This window comes from Dermacentor albipictus, unplaced genomic scaffold (genome assembly GCF_038994185.2).
Source record: "Dermacentor albipictus isolate Rhodes 1998 colony unplaced genomic scaffold, USDA_Dalb.pri_finalv2 scaffold_11, whole genome shotgun sequence".
Taxonomy (NCBI): domain Eukaryota; kingdom Metazoa; phylum Arthropoda; class Arachnida; order Ixodida; family Ixodidae; genus Dermacentor; species Dermacentor albipictus.
The window spans coordinates 6,740,540-6,758,129 of NW_027225565.1; the positions used below are offsets into that span (position 1 = coordinate 6,740,540).

Sequence of the window (17,590 nt, forward strand, 5' to 3'; positions counted from 1 at the left end):
TTTAAAAAATTATTTGAAAAATATTAATATAATCAAATAGCGACTATTCGATTCAAAGAGTGAATCCAATAGGACATTATTTGATTCATTGTTATTCAAAAGTTCCAAATATTCGCATGCCCCTAGTCAGTACAGGTGCACAATGCAGTGGGAGGTATGCATTCCCTAAAAGAAGATGACTAGGGCTGGTTGGGGCGATCTCACTACAGTTGGGACACTATCACAAAGTGTGAAGCTGTGTTTGTGGCTTTACACGCACAACCTGTGCTGAAGACATAGCTGTGCAGCGTACTTAAGAACTAAGGTCATCAGGAAAAATTCTGAGTGTTTCTTAGCGTGCAGGACAACTTTCTAACACTTTGATCACTAAAAAGAGGGCAGTTGGTTTGAAGTAATCAAAATACTTGGTTCAGTAAAAGAATACTTTCACAATGTTGACTGTGTCGGCATAAATCCCTGCACTATTAAAAAAAACTGCTGGCTCTCACGTAATCGAGAATGGATGTAAGCATGGAATGGCAACCGGCAAAGCAGGCTGGTTGGAGGTGATACTAGCCACAATCTTAAAATGGGTGTAGTGCATGTTCGCAACGGCACACTCCACGCCACACTGCACCGCACCACACCATACTGTGCACTGGTCCATATGGATGCTGCCCATCTAGAAGAAGAAAACCAGCTGAAGGTGGTGCGACAGGCAGCGAAAGATGCCAGGGAGGCAGAATGCACTGCCCAGCTAAAAGAAGAAATGCGCCTGAAGGAGGTGCCACATAGCATGGCGCCATCTCTCGAGGCTACGCAAAATCCGCACTGTGGATCTCATGGACTGCTGGCATTCAAAAGAACACAGGCAACCCTCTAGTGCCAAAAGATGATAATGAAGTGTATGGTGCTTTGTATGTGCCTTTTGAACATCACCATTGGAAGTGACAAATAAAACTTCAATGTACAGAAGTTACAGCTTGAGTTATATTGGGAACAAACATTAGGAAGGACTCAGAAGCACTATTTTTGTAACTTGTTTGGCCAGTAACTAGCATATGTAATGCAGTCCTGTACAAAAGGTTGGAGCCAGAAACTGTATTTTCCTAAGTTTTTACTGGTTGCCCGGATGTTTTTGTTTGAGTGCCCGGATAATGCCTCTGGCTTTTGGCTCAAGGTCACTTGATGGTCGCCGACAACAGGAGCTAAAAGCATTTCATGCTTAAAAAAGATGTGCATGCAATTGTTGGGACAAACTGTGTATTCCTGTGTTCTAAGGGTGTCATCAGAATGACAAGGTGTGTCTCCTTTGGTCCCACTGCAGACAGATGTCTCTGGCAACTGCTTGAACTTGTAGTGCTGTGCAGGGATGCTTCCTTAGAAGGGCTCATTGTGGTTGAAGAGCTGAAGCTACTTTTCCAGAAGGGTACGTAAAAAAGTTAACATTGTTCTTTGCCTGGTGCAAAGCACTTGTGAAATATTTACTCAATTTTAATGTGGAGGTTGATATCAGGCACTCCTGCCATGGATCCTGTTAGCATGCCATGAAGAGTGTGGAACAACTGATCTCTATGTGCATGCATATGTGTATTTTAATGCAGAAGCATGCTGCAGTATTGTTTGCAGGCTTCAGCAATGTATGTATAGCTCATTTGCAGACTTCAGGGATCTTAGAATGTAGTCAGAAAACCGGCCAGTGTATGTCAAAAGGGAGAAAAGGAGGAAAGAGAGGGTAACTGGCCAGGTACATTGAGGTGCCTGAATTGGTTGGTATGATTGTTTATACCCAAGCTCCCAAGCTTGTTGGTGAGATGTGGTGCAATGTGCCTTATCAACAGCTACTTGCAAATGAGCATGGTCATCATGATGGTTTACGATGCTCATTTGCTCATATGGAGATCTAGTTTAGCATGTGGGGCATGACTGGACAGCTTTGGTGTGAAATGGGGCATGATGAGCTGTTCGCTGTGAAAATAGCCTTTCCCAGTAAAGGTAGCCAAGCTTGTGTGAAGGAGTGAAGGCAGACAGGAGTTCCAACATTTTGGTAAATTATGGCTATGTTCCTCAATGACATGTTTACATATGCATTCATATATCTGTCAGTGGAACTATAAACATGCATAAGTGCTCACATGTAGATAAATAAGGATATAGCAACAGGCATATATGTTGTAACAGGGTAGCGATAGTGCACAGGTAGGAACACTAAACAGAGGAAGGATGAATGGGAAAGAATAAACTCTTAATTGGGTGAACTTATGCGCGGAAAGCAAAGCATCGCTTGAAGGGCAATGATGGTGGCAAGCGTGGTTGGTAGTGGTCAAATTGAATAATGCCATTGCTATTTGTACATGCACCATCGTGCATTTCAGAGCAGTTTACGTGCCTGTCTTGGTCAAAGTATTTACTTGTAAAACCTCATACGAAAAGATTTACTGACGCATAATAGCCGTCATGCAATATTTGTCTCAAAGGTATTAGTTATGTTTGTGCATTCATTATGCAAGCACATTATATTTGATAAATGCATGGTATGTCTTTTGCCAAACCACGTACATTATAAATGAAGAGAATTATCTCTAATTCTTGCCAGAAAGAAAGTTGAGATTGCACACTATACACAGAAATAAGAAATCTCTAAGACAATGGCGCAAACTGAAAGTCTTTCATTTAATCGAACCTCAGGCATGAGTACCAACACCACCATTCAGTCAGTACAGTGAAGAATTCTTCCCTTTCACAGTGACAAAAGCAGTGACATGTAGAATGAGGTATACTATTATTGTGTAGTATTTTTCTCATCACTTTGTTTTAGGAGTGCCGTAGGGATTTGCCAGGGTTTGTGGAGACACATATTGGCTTTTGAAATAGTGAATTTGAAGAAAAATGCTTAGTGATAGTCAGCATAAAAATTAAGGCAGATTTGTTTACAGTATGAAAGGGCAAATAGATGTGGGGTTTGTACACCTTGAAATCGTTGAGAACCCCTTAAATTGGGAAAAGATTCAAGGGCACTTAAAACTCCTTGAAAATAAATGTATTCCTTGAATTCCTTGAAAAGTGGGGTTGGGGGCAACTTTTGAACATTGAAAGTAGCAAACTCCACATGGGGCATGCCATGGACATTGTCCATTGGGAAACAATCCTAGATATACAGGGTGTTTCTACAAAGATATTAAGTAGTATTTAAAGATACTCTTTACAGAAGCATTTACAGAAGAATAAAAATGTGTGGGAGCACATTCGGCAGACATTGTCAGATCCTGACTGGATGGAAGCTTACCATTATCATTAAAAAGAAAGGTGTACAATCAATGCGCTCTACCGGTGCTGACATATGGGGCAGAAACTTGGAGACTGATAAAGAAGCTCGAAAACAAGTTAAGGACTGTGCAAAGAGCGATAGAACGAAGAATGTTAGGAGTAACATTAAGAGACAGGAAAAGAGCGGTGTGAATCAGAGAGCACACAGGGATAGCCGATATTCTAATTAACATTAAGAGAAATAAATGGAGCTGGACAGTCATGTAATGCGTAGTTTAGATAACCAATGGACCGTTAGGGTTACAGAATGGGTGCCAAGAGAAGGGAAGCGCAGTCGAGGATGGCAGAAGACTAAGTGCTGAGTAGATCATAAATATGATCGCTTGGCACAAACAAGGAAGGACGGAAGGGAACAAGGGGAGCGCCAACTTTCGACTTTATTTTCTATTGTGTAACATGCAATATATACACGCAGGCAAAACTACGCCATACAAAAACAGCTTCAATCGCGCAACACCCTAATCACAGCCGGCTATCAAAAAACCTTTCTGCATGCAAAAGTAAAACTGGTGTGTCACTAATACAAGAGGAACCTCGCTCTTTAATATGAAATGCCTCTAACAATTCACGTGCCATGGTGTCCCTACTTCTTCCAAGAATCTGCATCTTGTCCAATCGTGGCTCACACGAATGTGAGTTTCAGTGCTTAGGCTAATGTGCTTCGTCTTTACCTTTCAGTGACAGCTCATGTTCCCGCGCACGCTCATTTACGCATCGCCCAGTCTAGCTGACATATGTCTTACCGCAAGACAGCAAAAACTCATACACGACTCCCGTAGCACATATTGTGTACGGCTTGACATGTACTTTAAAACAGCCATGTTTCTTACTCCCGTCAGAAAGAATGCGAGGACACATCTGGGCGAGCTTGCGTGGTGCAGAGAATACGACCGGCACCCCATGTCTGTCTGCAACCTTCTTTAAGTTGTGGGTTACACGGTGCATATATGGTAAGACCTCCGGCCTCACCGTTCTCTGCGCTTCGATTAGGGTGTTGCGCAATTGAAACTGTTTTTGTATGGCGCACATTTGCCTGCGTGTATATATTGCATGTTATACAATAGAGAATAAACAGTCGAAAGTTGGTGCTGCCCTTGTTCCCTTTCGTCCTTCCTTGTTGGCGCCAAGCAATCATATTTATGGTCCGCTCAGTAATATGAGCTGTCTAGCCTAGCAACATGTGCTTGTAGAAGACTACGTGGGGTGATGAAATTAAGAAATTCACAGGTGCTAGCTGGAATCGGTCGGTGCAGGACAGGCGTAATTGGAGATTGTGAGGCCTTTGTCCTGCAGTGGACATAAAATAGGCTGATGATGAGGATGTTTTGAAATAAAAGGACGGTTCCTTTGGAGACATACTGTCAGTGGTGGCAACCACAGATTGACAGGTGTAGCAGGGTAATTAGTTGTGAATTAACAAAACGTAACTGATTAACTTTTAAACTTTTAGTTTCAGCAGGCTTATTGCAATCATGAAATTGAAGCGTGTTCTCTGTACAAGCCATATGAACTTCTGGATCTGGAAAAATGCGCCTGCCTGCTAAACTATGGCATGACGAATTTCAGCTATCAGAGCGTGCAAAACCGAAACTCTGAGGCTTCAGCAAGCATAAAGCCACAACCCTCAAGGTGAAAGTCTGCTTGCATCACCCAGTAGTAAGCAGCCAGCGTACTGCGACAGCGAGGAGCTTAGAGCTGCAGAACGTCGCTTTGAGGGGCATAGCTTTGCACTCTCTGCAGCCCCCCAGTTTCGGTTTCGCACACTCTGATAGCCGAAATTTGTGGTGCCACAGTTGCGAGATTAATTACATTTCTCCAGATACAAAATTGATATGGCTTGTATGAAGAGCTCGCTTCAATGTCCCAATTACGATGGGCCCTGCTGAAACTAAATGTTTAAAAGGTTTGTGATGGATTTTTCTTCATTAGTGACAATTACCCTGTATCACTCGTCACCCTGTGGTCGCCACCACTGACGGCATGTCTCCAAAGGAACCGTCCTTTTATTTCCAAACGGCCATCTTTAAATATTACTTAATGTCTTTGTAGAAACATGCTGTATTTTCTTTTGAGAGTATCGCTAAACGATTGCAATGTGGCATGTCCACAGCCACTAGCGGCAGGCTTGTTTAAATCTCCATTGCCATTGTGGAGCTAGACAAAGCCAGATCAAGCGATTAAGACATGCCTCTATTTTGTTGTATTGCTAGTTGGTTCACACTGCCGCCATCATGACTTCATTTTCGAGCCCTGGGCTTTAGAAATGCCTGGTGGAAAGTAACTTTCAGCCATTTGGCTTTAACATGACAAGTAGCTTTGGCTGAAATTGGGCATTATTAACAATCATGCCAGAAGGCGATTGACATAATTACAATAGGAATATCAACTTAGAAAAGCGACCTGAAGAGCTCGAAGCGTCCAACTCAGGAGCTGCGTAGCTGCAAGAAAGTGCAGCTGAAAAGGAAGTTAAACTTTTTTGCAGTGTATGTGTACAAATAAAGTTTGTTTCCCCCTCCTTAGATCTTGGTCTGCGGCATCCTTCTAGTGTTGTACGAATATGTGAAACTTTGGAATAATGAATTGAATAGTCACTATTTGTAGATGCAAATGTTTTTCAAATTCTTTTGAAATATTTCATAACGTCAGCTGCGCCCAGTTAAACATAAAATTGGAGCAAAAGTACAGTTAACTTTCACCCCCACACGCATAGTATAGACAAAAAATTTGAGAAATTGTATGATGGAGCAAGGCAGTGTCACTTAGGTAGCCATAGTTTACAGGCTGTACAGCGATCATTCGCGCTCTCTGAAGAGTCCTCTGCATGCAAAGAAACTACTTGTTTGATCCTAAGTAATGCTCCACTTGTTCTTTTAATAAACAACGCTTCATAATATACTATGTAATGACAGAAACTTGCTAACTTTAAGAATACTAGGATGTGAACATTGTAATAACGGCCTGTTCATTATTTGAAAATTATTAGAAAATTATTCAATACAATTCGATTTGCTTCTGTCACTATTGGAATCGTATTCGATTTGGTCTCAAAAATCCTTATTCTCACAACCTCTACAGCCTTGAAGTTATTGAATTGTGAATTTTGAGTCTGATCTTCTGCATGAGCCCTGTAGATGCTTTAATGCATGTGATTTCCTGACATTTGTCAAGTAATTTTTGTTAAAGATAAATTTTGCATAAGAGGTGCTATTTCACGCACAGAAACATGCACATAATGTCTAAATTACATTGTTGCAGTAAGAGAAGAAAAGGTAACGGTCTGATTTTGTAATGTGATTAAGCAGACAACAAATTTGAGTATGTTTCTTTTCATACCCTTCAACGCCTAATTACGGACCTAAAGATCAAAAGGATGAATGACTTTTGAATGCATGATTCGAGTTCTGTTAAGTGCTTGCTTCTGGAACATCTTCAGTGTAACACAGGTTTTGTATGTTTATTTATGTTTTTTTCTTTCTTTCTTTTTGTTTAGTTATGCACTTGACTTTGGAGTCCAACGTGTCACATGCGAGCACTGCACTTGCCTACTTCTTGTTCGTGCTCAAAGCTGTCGACGTAGATAGAGATAGTGGTGGGTAGCTTTCCTGTCTTCTTTCTTAAGTGCCAGCTCATCCCTGTCCTTGTTCTGCATGGCACTGCAATCTTTGAAGTGTGTTTTTTTTACTCACAAGGCCTGTGAAGCCAATAGACAATAAAGCCAAGGAAAGCATAAGAGAAAATAATTTATTGGGATAGCAATTTATAGACACTCCAGGATTCGTTACTGGTGTCACTGTGAAGTTCAGTATAAAGTCCAAGTGCAACAAGATCGCACCTCTCATACCATTTGCTGTGGGTGCGAGAGAACGTGTGTGTGGGTGAGCCGAGAAGGATGGTGGCTGTTTACAAGCTGCGCTCCTTCATACCGTACGTTGGAGGTCACATGATCAAACGTGCCCGAAGTTGGGGGAGCGAGGGGGGAGGGGGAGGGGGGGCTCGTCTCCTCCTCTATTCTCGCCGTGGTGTGTGTATGGCTGTGTGTGGTTGTCTGCGCAGCTGAGCACATATCTTAAAGGTAATCTGTCATGGGTGCAAAGCATGGGCAAGGTGAAACAGCTGGTTGCTCCACGTGCACTGCCTTCCCATGTGCCTAGTGTTAGACGTTGCATAATCTCAAGTGTCAGGCATGCGACAAAGCAAGAAGCTGCCTGATGCGCACACTGCTCGAGGCTGGCGCTGTGACATTGAGTGAGATCTGTTCATGTTTACCAGTGTGCACGTGATACTGTGCTTGTCAATTTAATTAGTAAGCCAATGTCCACTGCAATTTATATGGCGGATAAAACTACGAATCTTACTTCTTGTGGTTGTCTATTAGTTTCCTTTTGCTATCATTCTTTGCCATTCTGGCAAGGAATGATAGAAGAATGATGACTTTTTTTTATTATTCTAAGGCTTAAACTTGTAAGAAACTTCGTATTAAAGAGACGAGACAAAATATGAAACAAAGGCAACCTTGTTGCCAATGGAAGCCGAAACTACAACCACCGCATGATACTGGTGATGTTCTACCCCCATTTAGCTATAGGAATGACTGTCCCCTCATCTACTAAGGATCATTCATAATTGCCTATATAGTTCATTAAAAGAAATAGCTATTTTCTCTGCATTCCTTTGCTTCCTGTGCTTTCAGCGAGAAATTGAGCCTCTCAATTTGCAGTTATTCTTGCTCATATTATGTTTTATTGCAATTGGAATGTGACACTGGCTGAGAGTTTTGGTCTTTTGCCTGACAAATACTCTAAACTGTACACTTGCACAGCCAGTCAGTGCAGACATTTTCCTCAATTGTGCTGCTTCTCTGCTCTTCATTTTTGCTCAGCTGATGGAATGGTTACGATATATGGCTTCAGAGCTTCCATTTCTTTTTTTTTTTTCCCCTTTGTCATTAGCTCACTGTTGTCAGAGGGAGGAGCCATTCACTGTGACAAATTATAAAAACAGAAAATGGAAAAATGAAATGAGTCGTTACTAAATATGACCCCTGGACACTTTTGAAGTGAAATGGAAGCGCGAATGGTGCACAGTTGTGCATAATGTGAGAAATAGCAATACAGGAGCCACATCAATGTCTTGAACCTCATCGAACATGCTATTTGTACCCGTAATAGCTCGTCCAAAAAGTGGCTGTGCTGCAATGTTGTCAAACATAGTGCTGATTTAACATTGGAATGAAAGGTATATAAATTACTATTAAGAAGTGTTATGCCTCTACAGCTGTGGTTGGCTGCTGACGATGTATTAACTCAAGGAAACAGGAACATAGTAGCAGAAAGTAGTTCAGGTGTAGAAGCCAGCACTGGTGAGGCATTCGTTTTCGTGCCAAAAACGCCCATGCCTTCGCACGTGCAATTCATCATCGTCGTCTTCTGGCAACATATCAGTTCTTCCTCCCTTAGATGAAGTCTCCATATCAGTCTGGAGGCCGCCTAACCTCTGGTGGTCGCAATTGCTGGGTGGTTCCTGCTTGTGACGTCAAAGTCGATGGTTCAGAGGAAGTGTTGTCTTGTGTATCGAGTGAGTTCAGTACCAGAGGAACAGCAGAACTTGTTTCTTGTGGCATTGTGTCCGATAATTCGTCTCCTATGCTCCAATCTGTCGGCGCTTGGGTTGCTTGCCTGGTCTGACTTTTTTTTTATGTGGTTGAGGTGACGCCGAACCTTTCCAAGGACGCTCTTTATAAGCCAGGATCATGGTCCAACGCAGGGAAGTATTTCACCTTCAATAAGTGACTTTTTTAAAAACTGATGGATAAGCACTTTTTTCCTTACTGAGAAGCGACGTGATTGCTTCACTGTCTCCTGGCACTCATGGATCTGTGTTTCCGTCTCTGGCTTGAGTAGGTTGAGGGGACACAAAAGTTCTCGTCGAAACACAGCTCTCCCAGATGTCATTCCTGTAACTGTGTGAATCGTCGTGTGTTGCTGATATAGGAACCTCGCATGTCGACACTGTATGGACCACTTTGTATACATCACGAGCACTCTCTTCAGTTCTGCCACATAGCGATCTGCCTGGCCATTTGTTGCAGGGTGATACGCTGATGATGTGGTGGTCTATGCCATTTGATGCATAGAACTACTTTATCTTGCTAGAAATAAAAGCTCTTCTGTTGTCGGAGATGACTTTTCGGGGAATGCCAAAAGTAGCAAAGAGACTTCGAAGTACATCGATGACAACTGTGGATGTTGTGTCACGTGATGGACTTCCACCCATCTTGTGTACGTGCCCACAACTGAGTAGGTGTGCCCTTGCAGGGGCCCCGTGAAATCAATGTGCACTGTGTTCCACGGTGTCTGTGCACGGTCCCAGGTGGGAATAGAAACTTTGGGTGGACTCTTCCACGTTGACTGGTATTCATGACACTGTCGCACTGTTTCTTTGATAACCTTGTCAATTCTGGGCCACCATACGCAGCTTCTTGCGCACTTCTTCATGGCTACCTTCCCTCGGTGAATAGCATGTAGAAGTTCCAGAACATGAGGCCACGCTGAGCTTGGTATAATCACCCGTGACCCAAACGTGAGGCAGTCACGATCAACTGCCAGTGCAGTCGCTCTTTGTCGGTAAGGAATGAAGACACCTCCGGTGAGTTTCTCCACTGTACCATCCTGCACTGACTTGTATAGCCTTTGCATGATATTGTCTTGCTATCATGCTATCTCTGTGGCTGTAAACTTCATAAAACCGGCAATCAGCTCAATGCGTCTAGATTTTGATGGCTCTTGCCGTGCCTGTAGACAACGTTGTAGTCATACACAGATAACTTTATGCACCATGTGGTCATTCGTGGTGACAGGACCTAAGCCGTTAGTTTATCCGGGCCCAGTATGCCAAGAAGTGGTTTATGGTCAGTGACGAACGCTACCTTTCATCGCGCAATATATTTGTGGAACTTATGAGCGCCGAACACTACAGCAAGGCTTTCTCTGTCCAACTGTGCATAGTTTCGTTCTGCCGGTCCAGAAGTCCTAGATGCAAATGCGATCAGTGCTTCTCTATTCTGGTCATCACATTGAGGCAGAACAGCTCCTATGCCGTATGGTGAAGCATCACATGGGACAAGAAGTTCCTTCCATTCATTGTAGTGTGCCAGTGCGGTCCGACTGAGAAGCAATCTGATAAGTTCGTCAAACGCTTCTTGATGCTGAGTTCCCCATCTCGACGTGGCATCCTGCTGAGGGAGCTGGAAGAGACAACTGGCAGTTGTTACCCTGTTCTTCATGAATCTGTTGTAGAAAGCCTGCATTCTGAGAAATGACCAGCGCTTGCTTGCAGTCTGGTGCTGGAGCTTAGTGAGAGCTCGAACTTTCTCTTAGCTGGTGTGAACTCTTGTTTCTTCAATTCGGGTGTCCCAGAAAAGAAACTTGTCTCACTGTAAAACAGCACTTGTTTTTTCCAAGGCGCAGATTGCACTTGTGCAGCCTCTTGAAGATTTCTTCCAATTTAACAGTGTGTTCAGCAGCGTCCTTTCCACTGATGATCATGTCATCTAAGTATGCACAAATGCCTGTGATGTCAAACAGCTTAGTTTCCATGAAGCATAGAAAAATGGCTGTTGCTGCAGAGATTCCAAAAGGCAACCGTTTTATCTTTTAGAGCTCCTTCAGCAGGTTGAGGGTCAATATCTCTGCTGTCTGTGGTGTCGTGAAATTGGTGGTAAGCCTGTGCTAAATCCAGGTTGCTGAAGACCTTGCCGCCTCTCAAGTGGTGGAGGACCTCATCTGTTGTGGGAAGTGGGTAATCTGCCTTCTTCGATACCTGATTCACTGTACAACAGTAATCGCTGCATATGTGTAACGAGCCGTTCTTCTTTCGAATGAGTACGAGAGGTATTGCTCAATCCGAATGCTTCGCAGGCTCGATTATGCCTTGATCTTGCAGTCAAACCAGTTCAGCCTCTACAGTCGACCACATCCCAAAGGGGACCAGCCAGGCTTTTAGAAACTTTGGCGTTGCTCCTTCCACAAGTTCGATTTGTACCGCAGGGCCAATGTGTCCTGTGATGTCATTGTTGAACACAGACTGGTACTTGTCCACAAACTTGGAAACAAGTTCGTCATCTGATACGTCATTGATGTCTGTTACCTGTATACCCAGATGAGGAAACCAATTTCATCCGAGGCGGTTTCACCCTGCTCCCTTAATAACGACAAGTGGTAATGTAAATGTCTTGTCCCTGTGCATTACTTCCACTACTGCACAACCGAGAACTCGAAGGGGCTGACCTGACCATGTGCATAGGAGGATGTTGTTTATCTGAAGCCATGGTGGGTCATGTGTCCACATGGCTTTGAATGTGGCCTCGCCAATTAGAGTGAAGGCGCACCTGAGTCGACCTCAAAATCCAAGGAGTTGCCATGTATGTGTAGCTGAATCATGATCTTCTCTGTGCTGGTCGAGTCCCCTAAGGAGTTGAGTTCGTAAAGTGCCACGTCTGGTGCTGAGGTTGTTGTCGAAATTCCTTGTCGCGGATTTTTGATATTGTTATTCCTCTTAGTTCTTGCGTCTTTCCGCTTCTTTATGCAAGCTTTTTCAATGTGTCTGTGTTTCTTGCAGTAGTTGGAGTAAACTGTATGAAACTTGCAAGTGTCTGGACTATGTTGCGCACCACAATGCCAACAGCGTTGATTCTTCTTTTGGATATATGTGCTGGAGCTACCTTGCTTTTTTGTCTTGCAGATGCTTGTACTGGCTTCCGTAAATGTCTTAAATTCCGCCTTCACGTTTTCTGATATTAGATGGCATTTTCAGCTTGGAGTGCAAAGTCAGATGTTTTCTTGAACGTCAAGTCCTTTTCTGCGAACAACCATTGCTGGACCTGCTCATTCCGGAGACCACAGATGAAATGGTCGCACAACATTACGTCAATAGGCAGCATTGTCGGATTTGCAGCCGTGTTTGTGCTGGTTCCAAAATTACAATCAGCTGCTAGTTTCTTGAGCGCTGTTTTGTAATCACTGACTGTGCGCTATGCAGTTGGTCACGTCGTCGGAAGCATGCCCTGCTGAAGATTTCAGAAGGTTGTGGATCAAAATGAGCTGTGAGCATCTTGGCTGTCCTCGTAATTCACTTGGCTGTGCTGCTTGGGTTGCACGAGAGCACACACAACGTCGTAAGTCTGTTCTCCGCACAACGTTAGCAGATAAGCACGTTTCTTGGAAGCGTCCCTAATGTCATTAGCTTCAAAAAAGCATTGAAGCCTCCCATACCAGGATCTCCAGGAGCCAGAGCTACCACTGAATTCAGTTAACTGGCCAAAGTCAGACATCGCCATGTTAATTCTTGACGTTGGTGGTAAGCCGGTGAGTCCAGAGTCTTCATGATTGCTAATTGTTACGTCTCTGCAGCCATGGTTGGCTGCCGGCGATTTATTAACTCAAGGAAACAGGAACATAGTAGCAGACAGTAGTTAAGGCATAGAAGCCAGCACTGGCTAGGTGTTCGTTCCGTGAGGCACGCTTGTGCCAAAAGCACCAGTGCCTTCGCACGCGCACTTCATTGTTGTTGTCTTCTGGCAACATATCAAGAAGTTTATTTGTTTTATGAAAAGATTATTTTTTGTTGTTGTGAATGTTTCAGTGATGAAGATTGAATATTGGGCTTAGGTTGAGAGATTTTTTTATGTATGAGTTGAGTGCTACCTGCTCTTCGATTCATGTTCACTTAGAGAATTCAGTATTTCATTTCACTTTATTACCTTAAAGACCCCTAATAAAAGGGATATTACATAAGGGGTGGGTACATAAGTTATACAGATACATTAATAAAGCATACACAAGGTGATACAGGTATAGCGAATTAGTAAATTGAATATAAGTAGCAAACAGGTTATACATGTATATGCAGCAATAAAGCAGAAGTTTAAGAATGCAGCTGATTACATAAAGTGTCAAAAATGATCTTTGGGAATTGTTAGTGGCAATGTTCCCAGGAAGGCCATTCCGGTCACGGGATGCTGTGTGAAAAAGTGATGCTGAAAATGTCACTGCATAGACACGTGGACAGGGAACTTGAAAGGGATTACCAAAGTGATTACTGTATATCTCGAGAGATAGCCTACCTAAAATCTAGAGAAAACCAGTTGAACAGAGAGAGTGGGCTAACTTTTGATGTACAATAAAGAAAAGCTGGGGAAAAAAATGAAGTCAAAGGTTATGAAGGTTTGTTTATATGCCTGTGGGCACCATTGGTGGTGGTGCCAAAAGCGTCACCCCGCCAGGGTACGAGTGGGATTACGAGAAGTGGGCTGTTTTTTCAGTGTTTTAGAAAAAATAGCAAATCATGCCAAAAACAGCTGGGGGTGGGTTTTTTTTTTCAAAGGGGAGGCATGGCTTGGGATATTAAGCTAGATATACATGACGGGGCTGAAATGTAAGGCACGTGATTAAGTGATGAGTAGTAGAACTTTTGGAGCAGTGCCAGAATAGAAATTGGGTGGTGATGGGAAAGAAGGGGGAGGTCAGAGTATGCTCTTAGTGATGTGACACCAATATTATACGAATATGAAGAGTAGATTAATCTTGTGGCATGATTCTTAGCTGACTCGAGTGTATTTACTAGGTGTGTCTGGTATGGATCCCTAATGGCAGATGCGTACTCTAGTTTTGTTCTTACTGATAATGTATGCATGTGCAGTTTTACATGTAGTGGGGCATGCTGTAAATGATGTTTGAGGAACACAAGCATTTGGTTAGCTGATGACATGATGCTATTAATGTGTAGACACCTAGACAAGTCACCAGAGAAGGTAACAGGGAGATATTTGAACAAGTTTACTAGTTCCACGTTAACATCCACAATTGTATAAAAAAAAAGAAAGATGATTGTGACGTAAAGCAAATGACAGCTTTACATTTAATATGTTTAAGTGTCATTAGCCACTGTTCACTCCATTGCTGTACATAATTAACATCTGCTTGAAGGGTGAAAATGCCACGGAGGGGCTTTGCCTCTATTCTGCAGCCATGGACTAGGAAAGAAAAGAGGATCCCAGGATGGAGCGCCATTTGTGACCATATCGAAGCCTATATATTGTTACCTGTGGAGAGACACAAATGAAGGAACTAATCACAATGTATTTACAAGAGCAGCGCAGCCAGAGACCAAGATGGAAACGAGCTCGTGCCAAACCCAGATGCCTGTCTTGGTCTATTTTTGCACCATGTCTCTTAAGCGTCTGTTGTATTGTATCATAAAAGTCTTGTATCGCCTGTTGTATTGTATCATGTTGTTGTATCATAAAAATAAAAAGGAGAAATCTTGAGAAAAGTACCCAGGCACTTCATAGAAAACGGTGTTTTCTAGTCGTCCTGCGCAGCTGCGCGGGGTTCATGCATCGTCTTCTTTTCTGCTACACCGCTCGCGCTACCGCTCATCGTCACTACACGCTTATAATTATGTAGGCGCTCTGGAGGTATACTGTTGCCGTTCCAACTGTAACATTGTTTTAAGGTATCAAGGCCGAGAACTAAAGGCCATCAATGGTTTGAATAAGTCACTCGGAGCTTTCTTGGTAAAGCTGGTCCATACAGATGATGGGCTGGTACCACCCAGCCCTGCCACCGTTTACTTTCGTAGTGGTGACCTGAAGCCAAGTTTAGTGCATTTGAGTCTTGTTCTAAGCACACATTATTTCAGGCCACTACTTTGTTGTCTGTTTGGTAGCTAGAAGTAAAAATAAACTGAACACTCCCGCAGCCGCCTCTCTGCTGCTATTCAGTGGCCAATGGTTGGGATGGCTGGAGTCGCAGCTGGCTGCAGGCACTCCACATGCTTGGTCGCTTCTTGCTGCTCTGGCCTGTATTCAGGAACCTGCCAAACTTGTGGTGAGTGCCTCTATTTGCTTATGATAGCATTTTTCCTCAGAAGTGTCAAGAAGTGCTGTCAGATTGAATGTTGGAAGACCACCAGCACTGATGGAGCACAAGTGTCTATTTATTGTGTTGCTGTATATTTATTTCTTTAACAGGACTTCCTGCTTACTTTGCCGTTTAGCTGCTGCATTGGACTTTGCATGACCAGTCTTGCTACCTTTATGCAAGGATCTTTGCTTTCTATGTCCAATCGTGAGCAATCTCTTGACTATTGAGGATGCCTTCAGCTGCACCAGTTAGATTGAAATTCTTTTGTTTTGTCAGTGCTTTCTGTATAAGCAAGCTGAAGGACTCGCCAAGGCGTGTGAAGGGCTAATTTGCAATCTAACTGTCTCCCTAGCATAGTGACAGTGCCTACATGGTCAAATTGGATCACCAGGAAAGATTTTTTCCCAACAGAATTTTGTGACCACACTTAATATTTCTGTGGCAACACGTACGCCAGTGGTGCACAAAACAAATTCTGCGGCAAATCCCAAACGGGCAGCAAATTTATTAAAAGGAGTCGGAATCTCCCAGCAAGTAGCATATGGTGACAAGAAGTTATTTTCCACTTTCAGGTGGATGCCAGATTTTCCTGTTGTGAACATGCAACTATACTGGCATTCCACTAGGAAACGTTGGTCACTAGAATGTGACTAGCACTAAATTGAAAAAAAATTGCCTAAATAATACGTGAACATAGTTTGCACTAGCCTTGCACTAATCATGACTTGTTTTTCAATCTGAAAACTAGTACGCTGCAAGAAACAGTGAAAAAAAGCGACAGTCATGTCTTTTGGCACTAGTCAAGTTGGCGGCATATTAAAGTGTTAACTGTTAACCTAACTACTTCAGTGAATGGCATGAACTTTTGTGTATGCCATTTCCCATTGCCAGTTCTTTCAAGTAGTGGCAAGAAGAAGACCACATACATTGAGCGTTGGGTAAATTGAATACTTACATTACTGTGGCTCCATTTCATTTCAGACTGTAGAGTATCATCGTCATCATTAGCCTATTTTATGTCCACTGCAGGACGAAGGCCTCTCCCTGCGATCTCCAATTAGCCCTGTTTTGCGCCAACCAATTCCAACAAGCACCCACGAATTTCCTAATTTCATCGCCCCACCTTGTCTTCTGCTGACCTTGACTGCATTTCCCTTCTCTTGGTATTCATTCTGTAATCCGAATGGTCCAACAGTTGTCTAACCTGCGCATTACATAGCCTGCCCAGCTCCATTTTTTTCTTTTAATGTCAATTAGAATATCGGCTATACCCGTTTGCTCTCTGATCCAAACCGCTCTCTTTCTGTCTCTTAACACTATGCCTAGCATTCTTCGTTCATCGCTGTTTGCATGGTCCTTAACTTGTTCTCAAGCTTCTTTGTCAGTCTCCAAGTCTCTGCCCCATATGTCAGCACTGGTAAACTGCACTGATTGTACACCTTCCTTTCCATGATAATGGTAAGCTTTCAGTCAGGGGCTGGCAATGTCTGCCGTATGCGATCTAACCCATTTTTATTCTTCTATGGATTTCCTTCTCATGATCAGGGTTTCCTGTGATTAATTCATCATTATCATTGTCTTCTGCGTATTAATCTTCAACCCTGCTCTTACGCTCTCTTTGTTAAGGTCCTCTATCGTATTTTGCAGCTTGTCTGCAGTGTTGCTGAGTAGAACAATGTCATCAGCAAATTGACGGTTACCGAGATATTCGCCGTTGATCCTTACTCCTAAGCCTTCCCAGTTTAATAGCTTGAATACTTCTGAGCACGCAGTGAATTGCATTAGAGAGACTGCGTCTCCTTGTCTGACCCCTTTCTTTATAGGTATCTTCCTACTTGTGTAGAATTCAGGTGGCTGTGGAATCTCTGTAGATATTTTCCAAGGTATTTATGTAAGTGGTCTGTACTACTTGATTACGTAATGCTTCTATGACTGCTGGTATCTCTACTGAATCAGATGCCTTTTCGTAATCTATGAAAGCCATGTAGAGAGGTTTATTGTACTATGCAGATTTCTTGATTACCTGATTAATGGCATGGATGTGATCCATTGTAGAGCATCCCTTCCTGAAGCCAGCCTGCTCCCTTGGTTGACTAAAGTCCAGTATTGCCCTTATTCGATTCGAGATTATTTTGGTGAATATTTTATATAATACTGGGAGTAAGCTAATGGGCCTGTAGTTTTTCAATTCTTTAACGTCTCCCTTTTTGTGGATTGTATAATGTTTGCATTCTTCCAGTTTTCTGGGACCCTTGCAGTCGATAGGCACTTCATGGTATAGAGAGCTGCCAGTTTTCCAAGCATTATGTCTCCTCCGTCTTTGATTAAATCTACTGTTATTCCATCTCCTGCCAATTTTTCCC

At 42.9% G+C, this 17,590-nt stretch overlaps 1 protein-coding gene across 7 annotated transcripts in view; it reads left to right on the forward strand.

Moving 5' to 3' along the window:
• LOC139051281 (uncharacterized) overlaps positions 1-17,590 on the forward strand; it is a 211,713-nt gene that overhangs the window by 169,781 nt on the left and 24,342 nt on the right. For 6 of the 7 annotated variants that reach the window (XM_070528283.1, XM_070528284.1, XM_070528289.1 and 3 more), the window contains 3 exons: positions 1,311-1,408; positions 6,797-6,895; positions 15,064-15,191. In XM_070528283.1, coding sequence (XP_070384384.1) covers positions 1,311-1,408; positions 6,797-6,895; positions 15,064-15,191 — 325 coding nt within the window. The remainder of the gene's footprint in view (positions 1-1,310; positions 1,409-6,796; positions 6,896-15,063; positions 15,192-17,590) is intronic. The other variant, XM_070528286.1, reaches the window with a different exon arrangement.